General features: G+C 40.2%; 1 protein-coding gene and 1 long non-coding RNA gene across 5 annotated transcripts in view; both read right to left on the reverse strand.

Moving 5' to 3' along the window:
• LOC119480403 (cytochrome c-type heme lyase) lies at positions 1–15,164 on the reverse strand. Of its 4 annotated transcripts, XR_005204919.1 has the most exons (9): positions 15,009–15,164; positions 14,228–14,342; positions 14,069–14,116; positions 13,666–13,823; positions 12,936–13,084; positions 11,002–11,121; positions 10,653–10,739; positions 9,697–9,963; positions 1–23 (listed from the first exon to the last, which is right to left on the reverse strand). XR_005204919.1 is itself a non-coding variant. In XM_037756576.1 (8 exons), the coding sequence occupies exons 2-8, from the start codon at positions 14,334–14,336 to the stop codon at positions 9,765–9,767; spliced, it is 858 nt and encodes a 285-aa protein (XP_037612504.1). In that variant the 5' UTR covers positions 14,337–14,342; positions 15,009–15,164; the 3' UTR covers positions 8,315–9,764. The 4 variants fall into 4 exon arrangements, 3 of the variants coding, with proteins under 3 accessions (XP_037612504.1, XP_037612505.1, XP_037612503.1); XM_037756576.1 differs by lacking the exon at positions 1–23 and having other exon boundaries at positions 8,315–9,963; positions 13,666–13,811; XM_037756577.1 differs by lacking the exon at positions 1–23 and having other exon boundaries at positions 8,318–9,963; positions 13,666–13,799; positions 15,009–15,156.
• The window catches only part of LOC119480408, a 19,929-nt gene continuing 8,050 nt past the window's right edge, over positions 8,315–20,193 (reverse strand). Inside the window, exon 2 of the long non-coding RNA XR_005204920.1 lies at positions 8,315–9,745. This is a non-coding gene — a long non-coding RNA (uncharacterized LOC119480408). The remainder of the gene's footprint in view (positions 9,746–20,193) is intronic.

The raw sequence follows: 20,193 nt of genomic DNA on the forward strand, positions 1-20,193 counted from the left end.
TGTGTGTGTGTGTGTGTGTGTGTGTGCGTGCGTGCGTGCGTGCGTGCGTGCGTGCGTGCGTGCGTGCGTGCGTGCGTGCGTGCGTGCGTGCGTGCGTGCGTGTGTGTGTTTGTTCTGCAAAGCCAACATACGCTGCTAAACACAAGACAGCACCACATAAGCTGTGTATAATAAAGTCCTGCAGTGATGTGGCCACTGAGCACTAAATGCCAGATAGGAGGGTGGAAGCAAAGAATCAGGTCCAAAAGCTACAATTACTACTTTATTGATTTTCTGTCAATCAGTAACTAATTGGGGCTGGTTCCCCCCCCCCAATGACCACCTGTCTCACTCAACAGAAGTGTGACGCCATACCGCAGCTTCCACGTTCATCACGTGACGCACTCTGGCCCAAAGAGCATTTTCTCCCAAGTAAATGGAAAGGAGTCGTCTGTAAAAGGCTGAATAAAATGAGTCTGTCACAAACCCTGCCAAATGACTCGTTATATTATCAACATTTTATACATTCAATATAATAACATTTGCTATGGAAAGAGCCATAGGACTGAATGATCTTATCCCAAAAGGATGTCAGCCGGCTCAGATGTCTCAGACGTGCATGCTCTCAACCGGCAACTTTCATAGGACAGATCGGGGTGCCATCTTTAAACGTGATATCCAGTTCTCCTTAAAGGAGCCATATTGTAAAAAGTGAGATTTTCATGTCTTTTATAGTATAAAGCAGGGTTAAGTGATATATAAATACTGTGAAAGTATCAAAACACTCAATCCACAGAGAAATACACACAGCCCGTATTCAGAAACTGTGCGTTTGAAACAAGCCGTCAGGATTTCTGAACATTTGTGATGTCACAAATCTACAATATTTAGACCATTTCACAGTTTTAAACATAAACATTCTTAATGTGTCCCAGTTTATTTCCTGTTGCAGTGGATGTGAATGACATCAGCTGACAGAAAGTAAGCATGAACCCAAGCTGTTTCCTAGCAACGCAATTCTGTTGCAATTCCGTTGAAATTCGCTAAAACGTAGCGTTTCTGATAGCGGGTGAATACAGGTATTTTCAGACAGACAAGATGAGAAAAATAAAGTGTTGTTTGAACATTAAAGCATCTAAACATGTTTTAGTAGAAACCCAAAATACAAGTATGAACCTGAAGATGAGAAGATATATGTCCCCTTTAATACATCCACGGTACTAACTCGGATGTTAAAATGCCTAAACTAGTAGCTTGAAGGCCAGAGGTGCCTTAATATGACTTGAGGCCCCGGGGCCACTGACGTTTTGGAGGCCCTTCCCTCCCTTCACAATATGCCACAGCAACTTTTATTCAGAACCCCGCATCAATGGACAGCGACAAATATTAAATGGAGTGCCCTCCTTATCAGTAAACAGAATATGAAAGTCATCAGAAGACTAGAAAAGAGCTACTCTTTATAGATGCAAGTCCATTTACCATTCACAGGCTAAGAATTTGGGGTGGGGGTTTAGGGGATCCTCCCCCCAAGAAAATGTGAAGGTTTTTGACCTAAAACTATGACATTTTTCATAATTTTGGACCATTATTATTATTATAGATAACACCTAAACAAAACTTGCTATAATAATTATTTTATTATTGACACATATCACAGCCTTCGCTTTCGTCATTTGCCATGTAAAATCATATTCTGTAAATCAATAGAGCAGATTCAGAAGACTTTTAAATAATGTTTCATTAATAATATTTATTCTAGCCGATAGTTAGACTCTGGGTTCCCAGCTCCAGACCTCCAGACCCCCCACCCCCCTACCTGTTCCAGGTCTCTCTGCTCTAACACACCTGAACCAGCTGATGCTGCTGACTTGCATCAGGTGTGTTCAAAACATAACTTATTAACTACTATCATTGGGTTACTGATTTATTATACAATAAAGTGACGATGATGATGACAGCGGTGCGTACCCTAGATGGGCTTTTTGTGAAAACATTTGCATGTTATGGATTCATGTTTATCCTAATACTAAATAATGTGATTTAATATAATTTCTGAAGTATTTTATGGGTCCAAACATCACTTTTCTCCATGTCCCATAACTGTGGTCTCAATGATAAGGTACGTAAAATGAGCTAATTCAATTACAGTATGACATTATTTCATATACATATTACTTAACACCATATTAAAATGATTTATTTCTTTACTCATCATTTATTTGTTGTTGTTTTTTTATCTAAATTAACCTGTCCCACACTTCTCCTTACCGCGACACTGAACAAATGCTGTACTAAAAGTTTTACTCAAAGCCAAACAAATCTAGTTTCCATGGAAACAGAAGTTAGCAGGTGAGCACATGGATGACAGGTTGGGCCGCCCACATAGGTGGGTTAAGAACACCTTTTCTTCTTCTACTTAGCATACAGCTCAGTAACATTTAAAAATAACTTCATATTACTGTTGAATTCATGGATATTAGACGCTAAGAGCCAAAGCTAACGTAGCAGACCTCGCTAGCTGCTATTTATCTGCAATATTAGCAAAATAGCATGTCCTTACAGCAGTATCGCATATCTTTAGACATTAGCATTGCAATATCTGTCATAAAACACAACATATTTTATATTCTTTGTGTATGAAAATTGACATCTGTGGTTACTGTCTACATTTATCAGGGTGTCGAGAAAATCATGAAATCCCCTATTTTAAAAAAAAAAAGGTTTTTCTATCAATATTTACAATGATGTACAAAGCTTGATGAAAATGAATTTAAATGTCTTAAAATATTACAGAAATTAAAAAAAACGAAAATGTATCAAATGACCATTATTGTTATGTTGTGATCAGGCCATTTAGTAAGAACAAGTGATGAAATCTTAGCCACTATATGCAATTTTGTGTACCTGTTTATATGTATTACATACTCTGATGGTTAAAATTAAAATTCATAGAAGCTGATTTTTTATTTTTTTTTATTTGGGAGAGTCAAAAGTGACTGTAGTTGCAGAAACAGCCAAGCAGCTTTAATTATGTTATTATGTCTGCTAATAATAGCCTAGATGACTATCGTACATGACCGTTTCAGGGTATTGATCATGAGATGTCTTCTGATATTATGTTGAGATTAATCAATTTCTATAATCACGTTAACACAAAACAATATTATTATAACTGATCAGCTTCTGCTGCTTTTTTGGCTGAAGTTGCTTGTTATGTTTTAAATGAAGGAAACTCAGTTCAAAATACGTCCAGGGATTGCTGCTGTACAGCATATTCTATCTATTGGTAATGATATTACATTTCTATGTTCCTTTAATGATGGCTGCTGTGGTGAGCTCTGCTCCAGGTTCCCATCACTACATAAAGATACTACATCCTCTAAGATGTGACCAGCTTCATGATTTACTTTAATGGCTTCGTTTAGACAAACATGTCCAAATCATAACCACTGAGATTAACCTGCGAGCGAATGTAGGCCTCTCCTCTTCAGGCTGGTTCAAATCAATATACCGAGCTGAAATAATCACTTTTAACAGACATCTGACTGATTGCATGTTCACACTGATTAGCAGACAAACGCCCCGTCGATGTAAAACAGCAAACCTGTCTAACAAGACGATGCCTGGCGCTGATAGCGAGCGCACATGTGGACAGAGCCGGGTAATGGTGGGGTAGCGGGTGGCCGGTGGCAGACACAGTGCTTGAAAGGCCCTTCTTTGGTATGGAAATAGGGACTGCAGAGAGCAGATATGATAAAATATCGGACTTTCACACAGAATGCCAGGGGCTGTTTGGACATCTGCTGTGTGCTGTGCAGCTATCTGGCACACGGGAAATCAACATGCACACATTATTTCAGGCAACATGCGCACGGCTCTGTGGTCGACCCACACACTTCATGTATTTAAAGGAGAAATCCACCCAAAAGAGCAATCTCCGACGTATAACGCATCCATTTTATTCTCATTCCCACGGATGACTGGCCAATTACAGCCAATGAGACGTCATGCGGAGACATCATGTTGTCTTCGACATGCACGGTAAATGTCATGTGTCAGCCCCCTTGAGATTTAAAGAGAGATGTTTTTCCTCCTGCGCTGACATTCAACAATCACACAGACAGGAATCAATCAGTCAGGAGGCAGAGAGACCTGCTGCTCCGCTGACAGACCACAATGCACTGCAGCAGCCACAAGACATGTTGTGTTCTCCGCCCTCACTGTGCTTCCAGCTCTCCCTCTCTCCACCTACATGAATAACCCACAGCTGATCACAGATTCAATGCAGCCATATGTGCGCTTTAGACTGGGAGCATTGAGTTGCTGCTTATTTTATGTTTTTTGAGGTTGTCTCAAGGCATCTGAGGACAGACAGAAAAGAACTTCCTGAAGTAGGAATAACAGTTCAGGTGCAAGTTTAGGCAAAGTAACGAGACAAAAGTCATTTTAAAGAGGGAGAAATGTTCCCAATCACATGATTGTCCATAGCTAATCGCGATTAATCGTTGCACCTTTTTTTACTCTTCAAAATGAACCTTAAAGGGAGATCTAAGTATTTAATCCTCTTATCAACATGGGAGTGGGCAAATATGCTGCTTTATGTAAAAGTATGTATATATTTACTATTGGAAATCATTTAATGACAAAAATCAATGACAGATATTGTCCAGAAACCCTCACAGGTACTGCATTTAACATAAAACAATATGCTCCAATCATAACATGACAAACTGCAGCCCAACAGGCAACAACAGCTGTCAGTGTGTCAGTGTGCTGACTTGACTATGACTTGCCCCAAACTGCATGCAATTATCATAAAGTGGGCATGTCTGTAAAGGGGAAACTCGTGAGTACCCATAGAACCCATAAGTTTGGAGCGTTAAAACTGAGTTTGCTACAACCTAAAAATTGCAAGTTGTGTTAATGTGTTAGAGAAATTAGTGGTGTCAAAACGAATTTGCAAAAAGGCGTTATTACTGCGTTAATTTTGACAGCCCTGATATGTAAGGGATAATGTACAGCGAGCTGGTCATTGATGTGAAATGAAGCCGGACGCGAAGCGCTTTTCTTCACCCTGAAGGGGTTTATTTCACAACAATGACCCGTTAGCTGTACATTATCCCGCTTATTACACGGCTACCTACTGAAGAAATCAATACTTTGACACTAAAGCGGTCCGATAGAGTCCGACATCAGAACTGCATATGCTATAAAGAAATAACAGACCGTAGAACGCTGGGATTGACCAATCAGAATCGAGTATATCTATATATATCTATATCTATATCTATATATTCAAGATATAGATATCTATATCTATATATATAGATATATATAGATATAGATATAGATATAAAGCTATATAGATATACTGTACATTATAAAAGGGGAACCAACACATATCAGCTCACTTGCCTCTCACTTACGTCTGTTTCACATCCGCAGCCAGTTAGCTTAGCTTAGCATAAAGACTGGAAGCGGTGGGAAACAGCTAGCCTGGCTCAGTCCAAAGGTAACGAGGTCCATCTAGCAGCTCGCTGATGAACACATCATGTCTCATTTACTTAAGCTCAAAAACTGGAATGTAAAAACAACAATTTGTTGTTTATACAGGGGGTTATGATCAGGACTGTTTCCTGGCCATGAGCAGTTGCCAGGTAACCAGCAGAGACTGTAGGACTTCACCCAGCTGGCGGCTTCTCACATCACTGAAAACCAGAGCACGTTCTCTAATAGGCTTTATATTGATACACCGACCGCATATCCAAAATCTAAATGACTTAAATGTTAAAACTTAATCTAGTGACACAACAAAAATTAGAATAGTTATGAGCCTGGCTCACGTTCTCCGCCATCACCACTGGTAGATGTGAAATGCATGCTGGGATACAGGAAACATTTGGACCATAGATGTGGATTTCTTATTGGGACAGTACTTGGGCTGTGACTGATGACGTTTCAGAAGAGTCAAAAAGACAGAAGACCTGTAGAGGCATGACACACAGCTAACCCCAACCAGTAGAGTCTTAATGATGTATTGACCATGAGGACGTACAGTAGACCATAATGTGTCTCACCTGCGAGCAGCATATGTGCGAAAATACATAAAAACCATGACCACATCTGATGCATTTTAAAAAGTAATAAATAAGTATTTCTTAAAAGCAGGTGCACTGTACAAAATAGGACTTTTCTGTATGTTCCTGTCTTTTCTCTAAGAGCAAAAAACATAAAAACAAGACATATTAAAACATGTAGGCCTGCATTTGTAAGATCCTGGCTTCCCCCCAAAACAAACTATTCTGAAAACTATCTCATGGTAGAACCTATAACTGCTGACCCCCGCCTTCACAGACTTTACACAAAGATATAAAAGTTGTACAGGAGAAGGTGGAAGAATGTTCCTTAAGATTTGTGAAGTGGATGAAGTCACACACAGGAGGTGGTGTGCACTCTAATGCGAGCCATCAGAGGGAGAATCATGACGAGAAATGTGTTTTTTTGTTCATGTGGGATGTTTCATTGTGCTGTTGATCTACAAATCCAACGTGTCAATTCTAGTGAAACACCTCCCTCTTGTGTTCAGCTTCAAAACTGCATCAACATGGCTGAAAGAAGCTCATCAGCCTCTCTGTCCAAATGACAAAAGGGCTGTTTGAGGTGTGTATAAAGCTCACATTTATTTATATATATATATATACATATATATATATGTATATATATATATATACATATATATATATAAATCCTAATAAATAAATCCTAATAGAGAATTGTATCTTATTTTCTTGGAATTTAAATATTTCACAGGGGTCCTATTTGATACTTGATATTCTTTATGTCATGTTGCGTCTTGCACATGTACGTTAGATTTCAGTACTTAAAGGTCCAGTGAGGAGATTGCAACCAACTGAAGCCTCTCCTGTGTGCCAAGCGAGCCAAATGAGAGCTGCGGTGGCCGACGCAGACACGCGATCAGCCCTCTCTTGAGCCAGTTGTTGTAAGAGTAGAGGGCTCGGATACAAATGTTCGTAGTGGCCAAACGGTGAAATAACATCTTTATTCATCATCTCTTTATTTAAATCATTAGGACCTAAAAGTTGTAAAATGCACTAATAGCTGAATCAAGAATTATTTCTCTTCCTCAGTTCATGTGAATGAGACCCAGACCAAGGCTGGAGCAAGGGCAGGGAAGCGGAGTTAAAGATAACTCTACTGCGCCTGCTCTATGGGCCCAATGGATGCGGAACATCGCCGGTTGATCCGGGTACTTTATCACTCGGCGGTCGAGCCATTTTGGCTTCATGTGCCACTGAGCAACTCAGGAATGAACGGAAGCCCGCCTCCGACGCTGTATCCTGTTCTCTTTATACATCCATGGTGTACGTGGGAAGTGAGTAGTGATGCAAGAGAGAGAGAGAGCGGCAGCGACGACGACGGGAGCGAGTAACGTTATGGACTCCGGCCCAAGCAGGAAAAGTTAACAGAGTTTGGTTTGTCCGTTCTGGGCTACTGTAGAAACATGGCGGTGCAACATGGGGGACTCCTTGGAGAGAGGACCTGCCCCCTATGTAGATATAAACGGATCATTCTAAGCTAACGAAAACACTATTCGTATTATCAGGTGATTATACACTAAAGAAACCATACTTATTGATATTATATTCCATTTTTGCCAATAGATCCCCCTAATTGTTGACTTGTGTCAGAGTGTGAGCTCACCAGCTATCTAAAACAGGTTGTATATGACAGTGGTCGTGCATTGAACTGTATGTATTCTATGTAATGCTCTGCGGCAGTGAACGTCACAGTTTTGTCTTTACATGTCAGTTTTAGTTCATGTGAATTGATGTGATCGGTGCTTGATGTCTCATGTCTGTTTCAAAGTCATGAAATAAATCAGACATGTTTATTCTCATCTGTTCTGAGTGTTCTTTATGAAACTGATTAATCTGGGTTTAGTTCGTTAGGCAGCTGATACAAGACAAAATACAGAAATGTACTTATATATAATATACTTAGAACTGTAACGATGCATTGTGTCCAGCAGATGGTGCTAAATATACAGTATATGGACAGGGAGGCCTGTGGCTGTCCTTCCTGGTTTGGTCCAGACACTAAACAACAGTCCTTGTTTGTCCCTCTCCTGTTTAAACACAACACTGGCCCAGTACACTGGAACACCGACTGAGAGCCAGACCTCATCACTCATCATCAGTGTTGGACCTCACTGATGCTCTAGTGTCTGAAGTGGAGCCAGTCCCTGCTGCCAGGTCTGGAACATGAAGTGTACACAAAAATGTAATGATTTTTTTTTCCAAGAGAAAGGCAAATATTATAGAGAGGCAGAAGATGACCAGCTTTATTGATAGTTTAGTTGACTACCAGAGCTAGTAAAATGGGAACAAAAGCATCAAGATTATTCCCACAGAAGGCTACACTCATTCATCAAACAATAAATACAAATCAGAAAAAATCAACGCAACAAAAATGACAAAGCAAAATCTGAAACTGGATTCTGACTAAGATAATTACACTATAAGCAAAGATTTAAACCCAAGGATATAAATTCACTTTAAACTTACTTTAGAGCTTTTATACCCATTATGAAATAGGAAAGTAATACAGTATATGAAGTATGCTGCAAGAACAATGATACAGTATGCAAACCTCCAAACAAGCTACTGTCGTCTGCACCTGACGTCCAACTGAAGAAGTCAGGGCAGACTCGGCAAAACAAGAAGAAGAAGAGGAGGAAAGGGTTTAATAGCGAGGCTCATATCCATCCTGCTTCCTTAAAAAAATATAGCTATATATCATGTAGGTCAAACTAGACTAACACCCATAACCCACTACCCAGTCGTCATGGTAACCTGTCAAACCCATCTAACCAACGAGGGTTACCCTGACAAAACTGAAACTCATCACTGTGCCCCAGAAGCACGGATCCCGTCACTCTGCTCTCAACTCAAACTGCCACCGGAGTCATTCCCACCGCTCTGAGCACGCTTCAGTCTGCTGGAGAATATCATCCTCATACTGAAGGTTATTAACTGGGAGACTTTTTTCGGATAATTTCTGCAAAAACACAATCGTAAGTGTGTGGGCTTTGTTTACATATGTAAGCCACAGTTCTCAAAGTTCATTTCCATGGCAGTCACATTACAAAAATAATAAATACTGTGTGGCAGACACTTTAAACCGTTTCTAATCTCCTGGTTGGACCATTTAACCGAAATAAATAAATTGCAATAACACCGCATATCGCCCTGTTGAGCCAATCATTGTCACTGCAGGGGGAATTCCTTCAATGCGACAGCCCTACCGAGTAGTAGTAGTAGTAGTAGTATTCCTCCTGTTCCTTACAGTGGGCAGGCTGTTGGAGTGAGAGCAGAGTGAAGGCAGTCTGAGCCACATGTGACCTGTCTGACAAACACTTCCACTAGCTTAGATGTACATGTTGACCTGCGAATTGCAATGCAAACCCAAAAGCAAGATTTTTCCATTGAAATCAGTACGATGAGCAGATGAAGCTTCATGCAGCCTAACGGAGTGAGCTTCTGCTACAACTAACATAGTAACAGAGTCAAGCTCTGTTTCTTCATGAGTCCTGTTTATGGTTTCTTTCACAGCACCACACATCCTGTACAGAGCTGAAATGAGGAACGCCAGTGTCACAGTCCATGTGTTTGAATTCACACAGTGACCTATATGTATGTGTGTGTGTGTGTGTGTGTGTGTGTGTGTGTGTGTGTGTGTGTGTGCGCTTATGTGTCTCGAGTCCTTTAGGAGGTCCAGCGCCACCAGGACACCTTCATACGGTCCCAGACGGCGTCTAAAGAGTCGTAGGCGGGGCGTACGTCCAGGATGGAGAACTGGTAGTTCTCTTTGTTGATTTCACCGTCGTAGTAGTCGATGACGTAGCGCACCTCCTTCCCACAGCGGTCGATGATCCAGTCGTGGCGGTCAAAAGGCAGCTCGTAGCTAATGAGGAGAAGAAGCATTAGAGAAGTTCACTCATTGAAATAAGACGTTGTTTATGTCTTCATTTGTCACATGCTGTCCCCTGTTGCCGAGTGTTGGAGCTATCGGCCGCAGAGATGTCTGCCTTCTCTCCAGTATCATGAAACTCAATGGAACTAAATGGCACTCGGCTTGTGGTGCTCAAAGCGCCAAAAAATACATTTGAAACACACAAAAGCAGCGTCTCTCCACGTATCATGACCCGGTTACGAATTAACGCAACTACTCAAAAAATCACTGGGAATTAGTCGATTATTATTCGAAAATTGCCGCATTGTTATCAGATACATTATAGCTGTGAACGTTGCAATGCAGTGTTTTTTTGTTTTTATTTTAACTGTTTAACCTTAACACATCAATCGGTCAAAATTCTTATTGCCAGTTAAACCGTTAATTATTAATATCCGTGGTCTCTGACATCAAACAGCTGCAGTATTCAAGATCATCACCAACTGATCACATGACAGGGTCCAGATCTTTTTTCCTCATGTTGTTGATTCATGCCACATAATAATGAAACTGCTCGCTGATAACTTCCAAATGAAATCTTATCGTTTTGGCACAAAAACAGGACTCTGACAGTATAACACAAACGCACTGCATTTGTGAGGTGAACATCTCAATCGTGGACTAAAGTTCAAGCAGCTCACCCCATCCAGTGGCGGAGGCGAGCCCTGGGGGAGAACTCTTTGGCTTTACCACCAAACCTCTTCAAGGTCGGCCCACACGGACATTCACTGCAAGAAAAACACAAGATGCCATCCTCATCACATAACTGGAATACTGTGATGTACAGGCAGATACTTATAGAACATGCTGTTTGATGTTGATGGATAATATAGAATTATTTTTATTTGATGCTAATGTTTCTTGTTGTTTTCATGGAAAAACTTATTATTGTGAATTTTTAAACATTTCTGAGTGAGCAAAAATAATGATTCTACATTTGTCTCCAATGAATGGAAAAGCTGCAGACAGTTCTACGGTTTGTAAACTCACCCTGCGTGCAGGGCCTCCCATTTCAGGATCTCCTGCCAGGCCTGCTCGTTGTTCTGGTTGTGGATATTGATGATGTTGGTCATATCTTGAGCACCGAGGTCGTCTTCACGCCAGCGCCACCTGCAGCACCAACAACACTGACTGTTAAAGGGGGCATATCCTGCTCAATCCCAGGTTCATACTTGTATTTGGGGTTTTCTACTACAACATGTTTACATGCTTTGACACTTTCTTTTTCTCTTCCTGTCTGTCTGAATAAACCTGTATTCACCCTCTGTCTGAAATGCTCCGTTTTAGTGCCTGTGTCTTTAAGAGCCCCTGCTGGAAAAGCTCTGATTGGCTGGTGAGAAAAATATGGCGTGCCTTTGCAAAGGCAGTTCTCAAGCTGTGGACGGTATATTGTAATGAGTCTCCATGTGACCCAAATATATATATATGCACAAGCACTAAAAATGTGAGTTTTACATGATATGTCCCCTTTAATTCAGATAAAGACTGTGTTTAGTTGTGATGCATACTCTGTCGCACATGAAAACATTGGTAAAAAACAACAGTAAAACAATAAATCCAATGCTAGCTGCATGTACTTCAACATCCACTCCTTTATTACCTTTTGCATACGGGTTTTTGTTAGGCAGTTAAACAGGTCATAATCCCTCTCAATCCTATTTTACATTGCTGTGAAAACATCTCCTTCAAACAACTGGATTTATTCAAGTTTATCACCAAAAACTACATTTTACGAGATTACAATCGAACACATCATGATAACGTTATAATTTACCTTCACCCAGTACTCATCTTTACTGAATATATCCTGAAGGCATCATAATGTAAATCGATGACACCTCCTGTTAACTCGCTCTCATCCTGCCGATTTCGACACAGATTTGTTGTTCACACTGCAGCCTTATCGATAGTGAGTTTACTGCGTCTCAAACAGTCTACCTACAGTACACATTGCGTTGGTATCAGAGTAGCGTAGCGTAATGAGTGCTTAGCGAGTGTGTGGTCGAGTGACAGAGAGAGAGAGATGCACTCAGATCACCAGAGATGGAGCATTATCTACGTATTGTTTAAATTACTCTTTCAGATCATTTGCCAGTGGCTTAATTATTACAGTAAGAAGTATGGCCAATGAGCTGCCATTTCATGTGTACATTTTTCAAAATAAAAATGTCAAAAATGTCAACTCATGCGTTTCTTTTGTTTTCCGTGTTGTGCCGAACCATACCAAACTGTGTTGCCTGTGGCGCCATAATCTTGAATGTATGCTTTCCTCCCTTGTTACTAAAAGGTAAGTGATTAGAATTAAAGAGTATTTTTTTTTTCTTTATTATTGTTATTATTTACTTATTTATTTATCTCACTTATTATTGTAAGTGTTGGTATTATTATTGTTATTGATGTTATCATCATGACCATCATCTTTATTATTATTCATATTGTTAATATATATGTGTATGTGTATATACTGTATTATATATATATATATATATATATATATATATATATAATACAGTATTTACACATTTATTTCCTTTTTTGCTCCCCCTATGCTCTACACATAAAAGGAAGGATGTCTGTATGTGTTAAAGAGTAGATATATGTCATATATGACCATCTAGCCTCATTCAATGTCTTCACTTGTTTTGTAATCACTTTATAACACAATAAAAAAAAAAAGAAAAAAAAAAAAAGAGGATAGATAATGCAAACGAAAGACGCGTACAGTTCACGTGCATTAACTCAAACATAAAGTCAGAAATAACCCACACGCACAAATAAATGCTTGTATTTGTGGTCAAAAAAAGAAAAAGAATTAAAGAGTATTGGGGGATGTTACATGCTGGAGAACCCAAACAATCTGTGCTACATTTCTGCACACATCTGGTGATGAACTAGAATGCGAAAGCCATAAAGTATGGACTGACCCTTTCCGCAGCATGGCGTTCCAGAACATCTGCTCAGACGGATAAACCCACTTCTTCTCTGCGTTGTGGCGGGGAATGGTGGACTCCTCTCTGGCGAGGGCGAGGGCGAAGGGCTGGTCTGGAGCTGGGGTTTGGTTAGGAGGAGGCATCTGTGCACAGAGGGAGTAAAGATGGTTCAACAACACAAACACACTTCATCTTTAATGGTGCTGAAAGCGAGATTGGGAGTATTTCTATTGCCTCCGCTCTCAGCACAGTGACATGCTTTTCAATTTAAAGACAGCAAGAAGAAGATCCCAGAGGGGAAATTCAATTGGCTTAGCCATTTAATACTGTGTGACTTTTGAAGTTTTAAAATCCCCAACAAGCATGATAGTCATATTATCAATAAAACTAAAAGCTGTAAAATCATTTCCTTAATAAAATGTCTAGCTTGTTGTATATTTCAAGAGATGTTTAAAGAGGTTTTAGCTCAGTAACTGCTGTGTGAGCGATTAACACCTACAAACATTACAAATGTTATCTATCTCGTCAAAGGTTGAACAGCTCCGTCTGGTTTGATTCTTAGTAAATTGCAATCCTGTCCAAATGGTGCTTTTAGTCAAAAGACACTACTTTCAAGATCACACATTTATTCATTTCTGCTTGGCTTTTTATACTATCACTCCCTTCTCCATCCACCCAGCGCCCACTCCCTCCCTCTGTTCCTACACTAAAGCGGTGCAGGTACCATGTTTGCTGGGTCGATGTCACTCTTCATGCCTTCTGCAGCTTTCATGGGACACTCCACAAACTCATAGGCCCGGTCCTGGTGAGCTGGACCTGCTTCTGGTCGATGCATCGGACACTCTGATGGAGGAGACACTGCAGGAGACGCTGCAGGAGACAAGAGCACCTGAATGAGGCATGGTGGGTAAAAAAAGCCTGGCTAGTACTAGCCTAAAACCTTCCCGAATTTCAACAATACAACAATATGAAAGATGTGAAAGCAGTCAAGAAAAGAAAATCTAAACGTGTCAAATGTTTAAGAGGCGACAGCAGGGAGCAGTAGCACCAGCCCTTTGAAACAAAGCTAATAAAGTGATACAGACATGTCACAAATGATTTAATAGCATTGACTTTAAAATGTATACCTTTTACAGGCTGAGCTTGATGCATGGGACACTCTGCAGGTGGAGACACTAAGAAAGGCAGATACAGACAAACAAATTGCAATATGTTAACACAAATTGAACAACTAATTATTAAAAAATGGTAGTGAACAGCCTCCTCCCTTCTGCAGGCAGCAGCACCTTTGACAGGCTGGGCTTCTTGGTGCATGGGGCAGCCCTGAGGAGGGGCGGCCATCATGGCCTCTGCCCTGACTGTAGGAGCAGCAGGTGTGGACAAGGAGGCTCCCATCCTGCCCTGGAAACACACAACACATTAAGACAGTCAATACACTTTATTATATTATGATATATATATATATAACTGGGTGTAATCACTGGAGCTAGGTACTGGACCTCAATATAGGGACTGGATGGAGTCTGCAGTATCTAAACCTGTCAACTACTGAGAGCTGGCCTGGATGCTTAGACAGGTTCAAATCCTCAGTGTGAGTGGCAAGAGAAAGCCATGTAGAACAGGCCTGAACAGTGTGAGCACATGGATGGAGGCAGAGAGGGAAGAGCTGTATGGAAATACTCAGTCACCTGACAGACCTGGGAGAGCTCATCTGTAGTTATCAAACCACTTCTTATCTGAGCAAAGTGTGTTTGAACACAGGCAGAGAGAAGCATCATCTTATCACCTCATGATCAATGTGTCTCAGCTAAGTGCACAGACTGGTTGTGAAGTGTCTTTCTGTGGCTAACAAACAGAACCAACAGAACAAACATTAAATATGAATGCAGAGGTTCTCCTTCAGTAACCTCCCGGTGGACGGTAGCATCAGAGCTAACATGCTAGCTGCTAGCCTGGTGCCAGAGCCCCTAACAACCTCTACAGGACGCCTCGTCTAGTGTCCGTCTGACCGCGTCCTCTACAGGAGGACAAACATGTTATAGATATAGAGAGAAACGTCTCACTAACCTGGAAGAGAAGTCAGCTCAGCTCAGAGACGGTCCTGTGTCCTGTGTCCGCTTACTGTCCGCTTACTGTCCCAATGTCAACGTGCAGGACGGTTGCGCAACTGCGGGTTACGTGTGCGTACGTAAACCACAGACGTCATCACGCTGAGCTCGACTACATGACGTAATTTAACTCCGCCCGGTCTGTCTCACTCACATCAACCGGATATAGAACTCTACATTCAGCTGTTAGTGAACATCACAACATTCAGGACCTTAGGATTTAAAGTGGAAGTGAAGTGTTCAACCAAGTTCAGCTGGTTTACTAAATGGATTTCCACTCTAATGAACAATTGATCAGATTTTTTTTTTATTTTTTTTAACATGGTCATGGAGCATATACAGCTCTGGAAAAAATTAAGAGACCACTTCAAAATTATCAGTTTCTCTGGTTTTACTATTTATTGGTATGTGTTTGAGTAAAATTACATTTTTTTGTTTTATTCTATAAACTACTGACAACATTTCTCCCAAATTTCAAATAAAGATATTGTCATTTAGAGCATTTATTTGCAGAAAATGACAACTGGTCAAAATAACAAAAAAGATGTAGTGTTTTCAGATCTGGAATAATGCAAAGAAAACAAGTTCATATTAATTTTTAAACAACATAATACTAATGTTTTAACTTAGGAAGAGTTCAGAAAATCAACATTTGGTGGAATAACCTTGATTTACAATCACAGCTTTCATGCGTCTTGGCATGCTCTCCACCAGTCTTTCACATTGCTGTTGGGTGACTTTATGCCACTCCTGGCGCACAAATTCAAGCAGCTAGGCTTTGTTTGAGGGCTTGTTACCATCCATCTTCCTCTTGATCACATTCCAGAGGTTTTCAATGGGATTCAGGTCTGGAGATTGGGCTGGCCATGACAGGGTCCTGATCTGGGGGTCCTTCATCCACACCTTCACTGACCTGGCTGTGTGGCATGGAGCATTGTCCTGCTGGAAAAAACACTCCTCAGAGTTGGGGAACATTGTCAGAGCACCAAAGAAGCAAAGAAGAGCCAGGCTGAGGTTTGCAAAAGACCGTAAGTATTGGACCATAGAGGACTGGAGTAAGGTCATCTTCTCTGATGAGTCCAATGAGTCCAATTTTCAGCTTTGCCCAACACCTGGTCGTCTAATGGTTAGACGGAGACCTGGAGAAGCCTACAAGCCTCAGTGTCTCGCACCTACTGTGAAATGTGGTGGAGGATCGGTGATGAACTGGAGGTGCTTCAGCAAGGCTGGAATCGGGCAGATTTGTCTTTGTGAATCAAGCCAAGTACAAACCTCAGCCTGGCTCTTCTTTGCTTCTTTGGTGCTCTGACAATGTTCCCCAACTCTGAGGAGTGTTTTTTTCCAGCAGGACAATGCTCCATGCCACACAGCCAGGTCAGTGAAGGTGTGGATGAAGGACCCCCAGATCAGGACCCTGTCATTGCCAGCCCAATCTCCAGACCTGAATCCCATTGAAAACCTCTGGAATGTGATCAAGAGGAAGATGGATGGTCACAAGCCCTCAAACAAAGCCTAGCTGCTTGAATTTGTGCGCCAGGAGTGGCATAAAGTCACCCAACAGCAATGTGAAAGACTGGTGGAGAGCATGCCAAGACGCATGAAAGCTGTGATTGTAAATCAAGGTTATTCCACCAAATATTGATTTCTGAACTCTTCCTAAGTTAAAACATTAGTATTATGTTGTTTAAAAATTAATATGAACTTGTTTTCTTTGCATTATTCGAGATCTGAAAACACTGCATCTTTTTTGTTATTTTGACCAGTTGTCATTTTCTGCAAATAAATGCTCTATATGACAATATCTTTATTTGAAATTTGGGAGAAATGTTGTCAGTAGTTTATAGAATATAACAACAATTTTAATTTTACTCAAACACATACCAATAAATAGTAAAACCAGAGAATCTGATAATTTTGAAGTGGTCTCTTAATTTGACCCAGAGCTGTATATATATATATATATATATATATTTATATATATATATATATATATATATATATACTGTAAATTTGTATTCTGGGGTATCGCTCCTATGCAGAGGGTAGTTTAGTGTATTTATTGACTACACTGAGGGCGTTTTATATTTTAATAACTTATTTATTTATTTGGTTGAATTGAATGTGCTACTTATTTTGTACTGTAATTACCTTGTGCCTTTTCTACCTTTCTTCTTTTCTTAAGGCTGACTCCGTGTAAACTGCTCAGAATTCCAATGTACTTATAGGTGCAAATGGCAAATAAAACTCTTGAATCTTGAATCTTGAATCTTGATCAGATTAAATAAAATAAGATCAGATTAGATAAGATAAGATCAGATATTCCTTTATTAGTCCCGCAGTGGGGAAATGTGCAGTGTACAGCAGTAAAGGGGATAGTGCAAAAAACAAGATGCATCAGCAAAAAGATCTAAACAAAGTGTAACAAAATATGAACAATTAACTATAAGGAAATATCAAAATAGGAGCAGTTTATACAGTATTGACAATAAACAGACTATTAACAAAATTGCACAAATGGAAACATTATATTGCACAGTGAGAGTGAATGAAATTCCACCTGAAAATATTGCACAGTATGAATTACACCTGAGTAATAATGATATTGCACTGTCAGTGTCCAGTAAAGTGCAGTTATTGTCAGTTTCTGGTGTGTAAGTGGTCTGCTGGTTGTGGAGTCTGACAGCTGTAGGAAGGAAGGACCTGCGATAGCGCTCCTTCACACTCTTTGGGTGGAGCAGCCTGTCGCTGAAGGAGCTCTCCAGTGCTGAGATGGTGTCCTGCATGGGGTGGGAGTCATTCGCCATCATGGATGACAGTTTAGCCATCACCCTCCTCTCTCCCACCACCTCCACTGGGTCCAGGGGGCATCCCAGGACAGAGCTGGTCTTCCTGATCACTCTGTCGAGTCTCTTCTTGTCCCCAGCAGACCACTCCATAAAAAATGTATTACAATTTATTACAATTATATTACAAACATGACAAATGTCAGCATATTAAAGAAAAAAAGCAGCTTTATTTCATCTTTCCTGCAGCTTTATGGCAAGAGCGCCGCCATATTGCAGTACTTTAGCCTGTGACGTCACCAGGTTGGTTGGCTCGGCTGAGTTACACAGATACAACGGTAGAGACCATGAAATACGGAGACACAGGAGACACAGGATAGAAGAAAACAAAAGAGGGGACACTATTGTATTGTCCCTGGATGTAGAGATGAGTTTGACAATGTTAAAACCAAGGACTAACATGTCCTAACTTTACATTGTTTGATAATAATCTTTGTGTCTGTAATAAGATAACATATCTTGGACGTGTTATTAGGCTACAGAACAAATAACAGATGATGAAGATATTTGTAGGCAATACTGTATGATATATGATGTAGGCTACAGCTGCAGGCTGTAGGCTACAGCTGGAGAGAAAATGTCTCTGTTCAGAGCATAATGTCGGCTACACCACTCTACTGCACACTCGTTGAATTACAGAACACAGTTCATCCTGTAGTAGTGGTGGCTAGCCACTGAAGGGCGCCAACGCACTGTCTTTAATATTTTTTCTTGTATATTACAGATTACAATACATTTCGGAGCTCATTCTGTTACACTAAATACAATGGCACAAAGCCATATCATGCAAAACCCTCACCATTTTTAATCTCTTTTTCTTATGCTTTCTTTAATTCTATTCAATTCACCAAGACGGGGCAACTTTAAAACAAGTTAGAAAAAGATATTACAGAAAGAAGACACTTTATAATGGTAAATATATAATAGTAAGTATATAAGTAAATATCCTAATATTACCCTAGTATCACTGTAGCAGAAGAAACCTCTCTAATGTTCTGGTGTTGTGACCTCTGACCCTGAAATCCCTGAGACTAGGTCCAGGATTCAAATTGTATTGAATTAATTGTATTTTAACTGTTTAAATAAGTAATAGTTATTATTTATTACCATTATTTAATTCTGTATTCATGGCCATACGGTTGTACTACTCATTTGATATGGAGGTTTGTTGACTGTATTATTATTATTTTTCTTTTTTCAGATAGCTTTATTTATCCCCGAAGGGCAATTCAGTTTCTGCAGTCCACCGAGACATAATACACATTCATACTGCTCAATCATCAATGACAGAGGGAACACAGTAGATCGCATATGGGGAGGTGCAAGATCAATAAAAGTACAAGAATACAAATATTTGAAATAAAAACAATAAATACAAGAATAAAAACAAAACGAGATAAAAGAATAAAGGAATAAATAGAATAAAGTGCCAAGAGTATTGCACATTACAAATTACATTCCACGAATGTACCTAATTGCAAACACGGACAACCATTATATGGTTAGTGCAAAATAACTTTACATTCAAAATAAATAAAAAAAAAATTGTTTTTGTTCATCCAAGATAGTTACTCTGCGTTCAGCAGTTTAATGGCGGAAGGAATGAACGACTTGGAGTAGCGGTTTGTCTTTCTCGGAGGCAGCAGATAGTGCCGTCCTGAAGGCAGTAGTGTAAACTCACTGGACAGGATGTGGTCGTGATTAATAATACTTTTGGCCTTCTGGAGAACACGTTTCTCCCAGAGAGAGTTTAAGTCGCTCTGCTGGGCTCCGAGGATTTTGGAGCAGACTTTCACCATATTGTTTAGGCAATTCCTGTCCTTCATAGACAAACCGTTAAACCAGCAGATGAATGAAAAAGTTAACAGGCTCTCAATATAAGACAAGTAGACAGTACACAGGATAGATCTACACACACCAAAGGAGTTGATTTTCCGCAGCAAATGGATTCTCTGTTGGCTTCGTTTAACAATTGACTCAGTGTTTACATCGAACTTGAGATGAGAGTCAAACACTGTGCCCAGGTACTTATAAGAGTCCACGATTTCAACATCTTCGCCATGAATTATAATATGAGTGGGATTAACCTTGTTTTTCCTAAAGTCAATCACAAGTTCTTTAGTTTTTGAAACATTGAGATCAAGGAAATTTTTGTCACACCACTCGACAAAGGCAGGAAGAGCGCAGCCATGATCTGACTCTGCCCCCCGGAGGAGCGACAGGAGTGCAGTGTCGTCGGAAAATTTCACTAATAAGCTGCCCTCTTTAGAAGACCTGCAGCTGTCGGTGTACAAAATAAAA

The sequence above is a fragment of the Sebastes umbrosus genome, chromosome 21, assembly GCF_015220745.1.
Source record: "Sebastes umbrosus isolate fSebUmb1 chromosome 21, fSebUmb1.pri, whole genome shotgun sequence".
Taxonomy (NCBI): Eukaryota; Metazoa; Chordata; class Actinopteri; order Perciformes; family Sebastidae; genus Sebastes; species Sebastes umbrosus.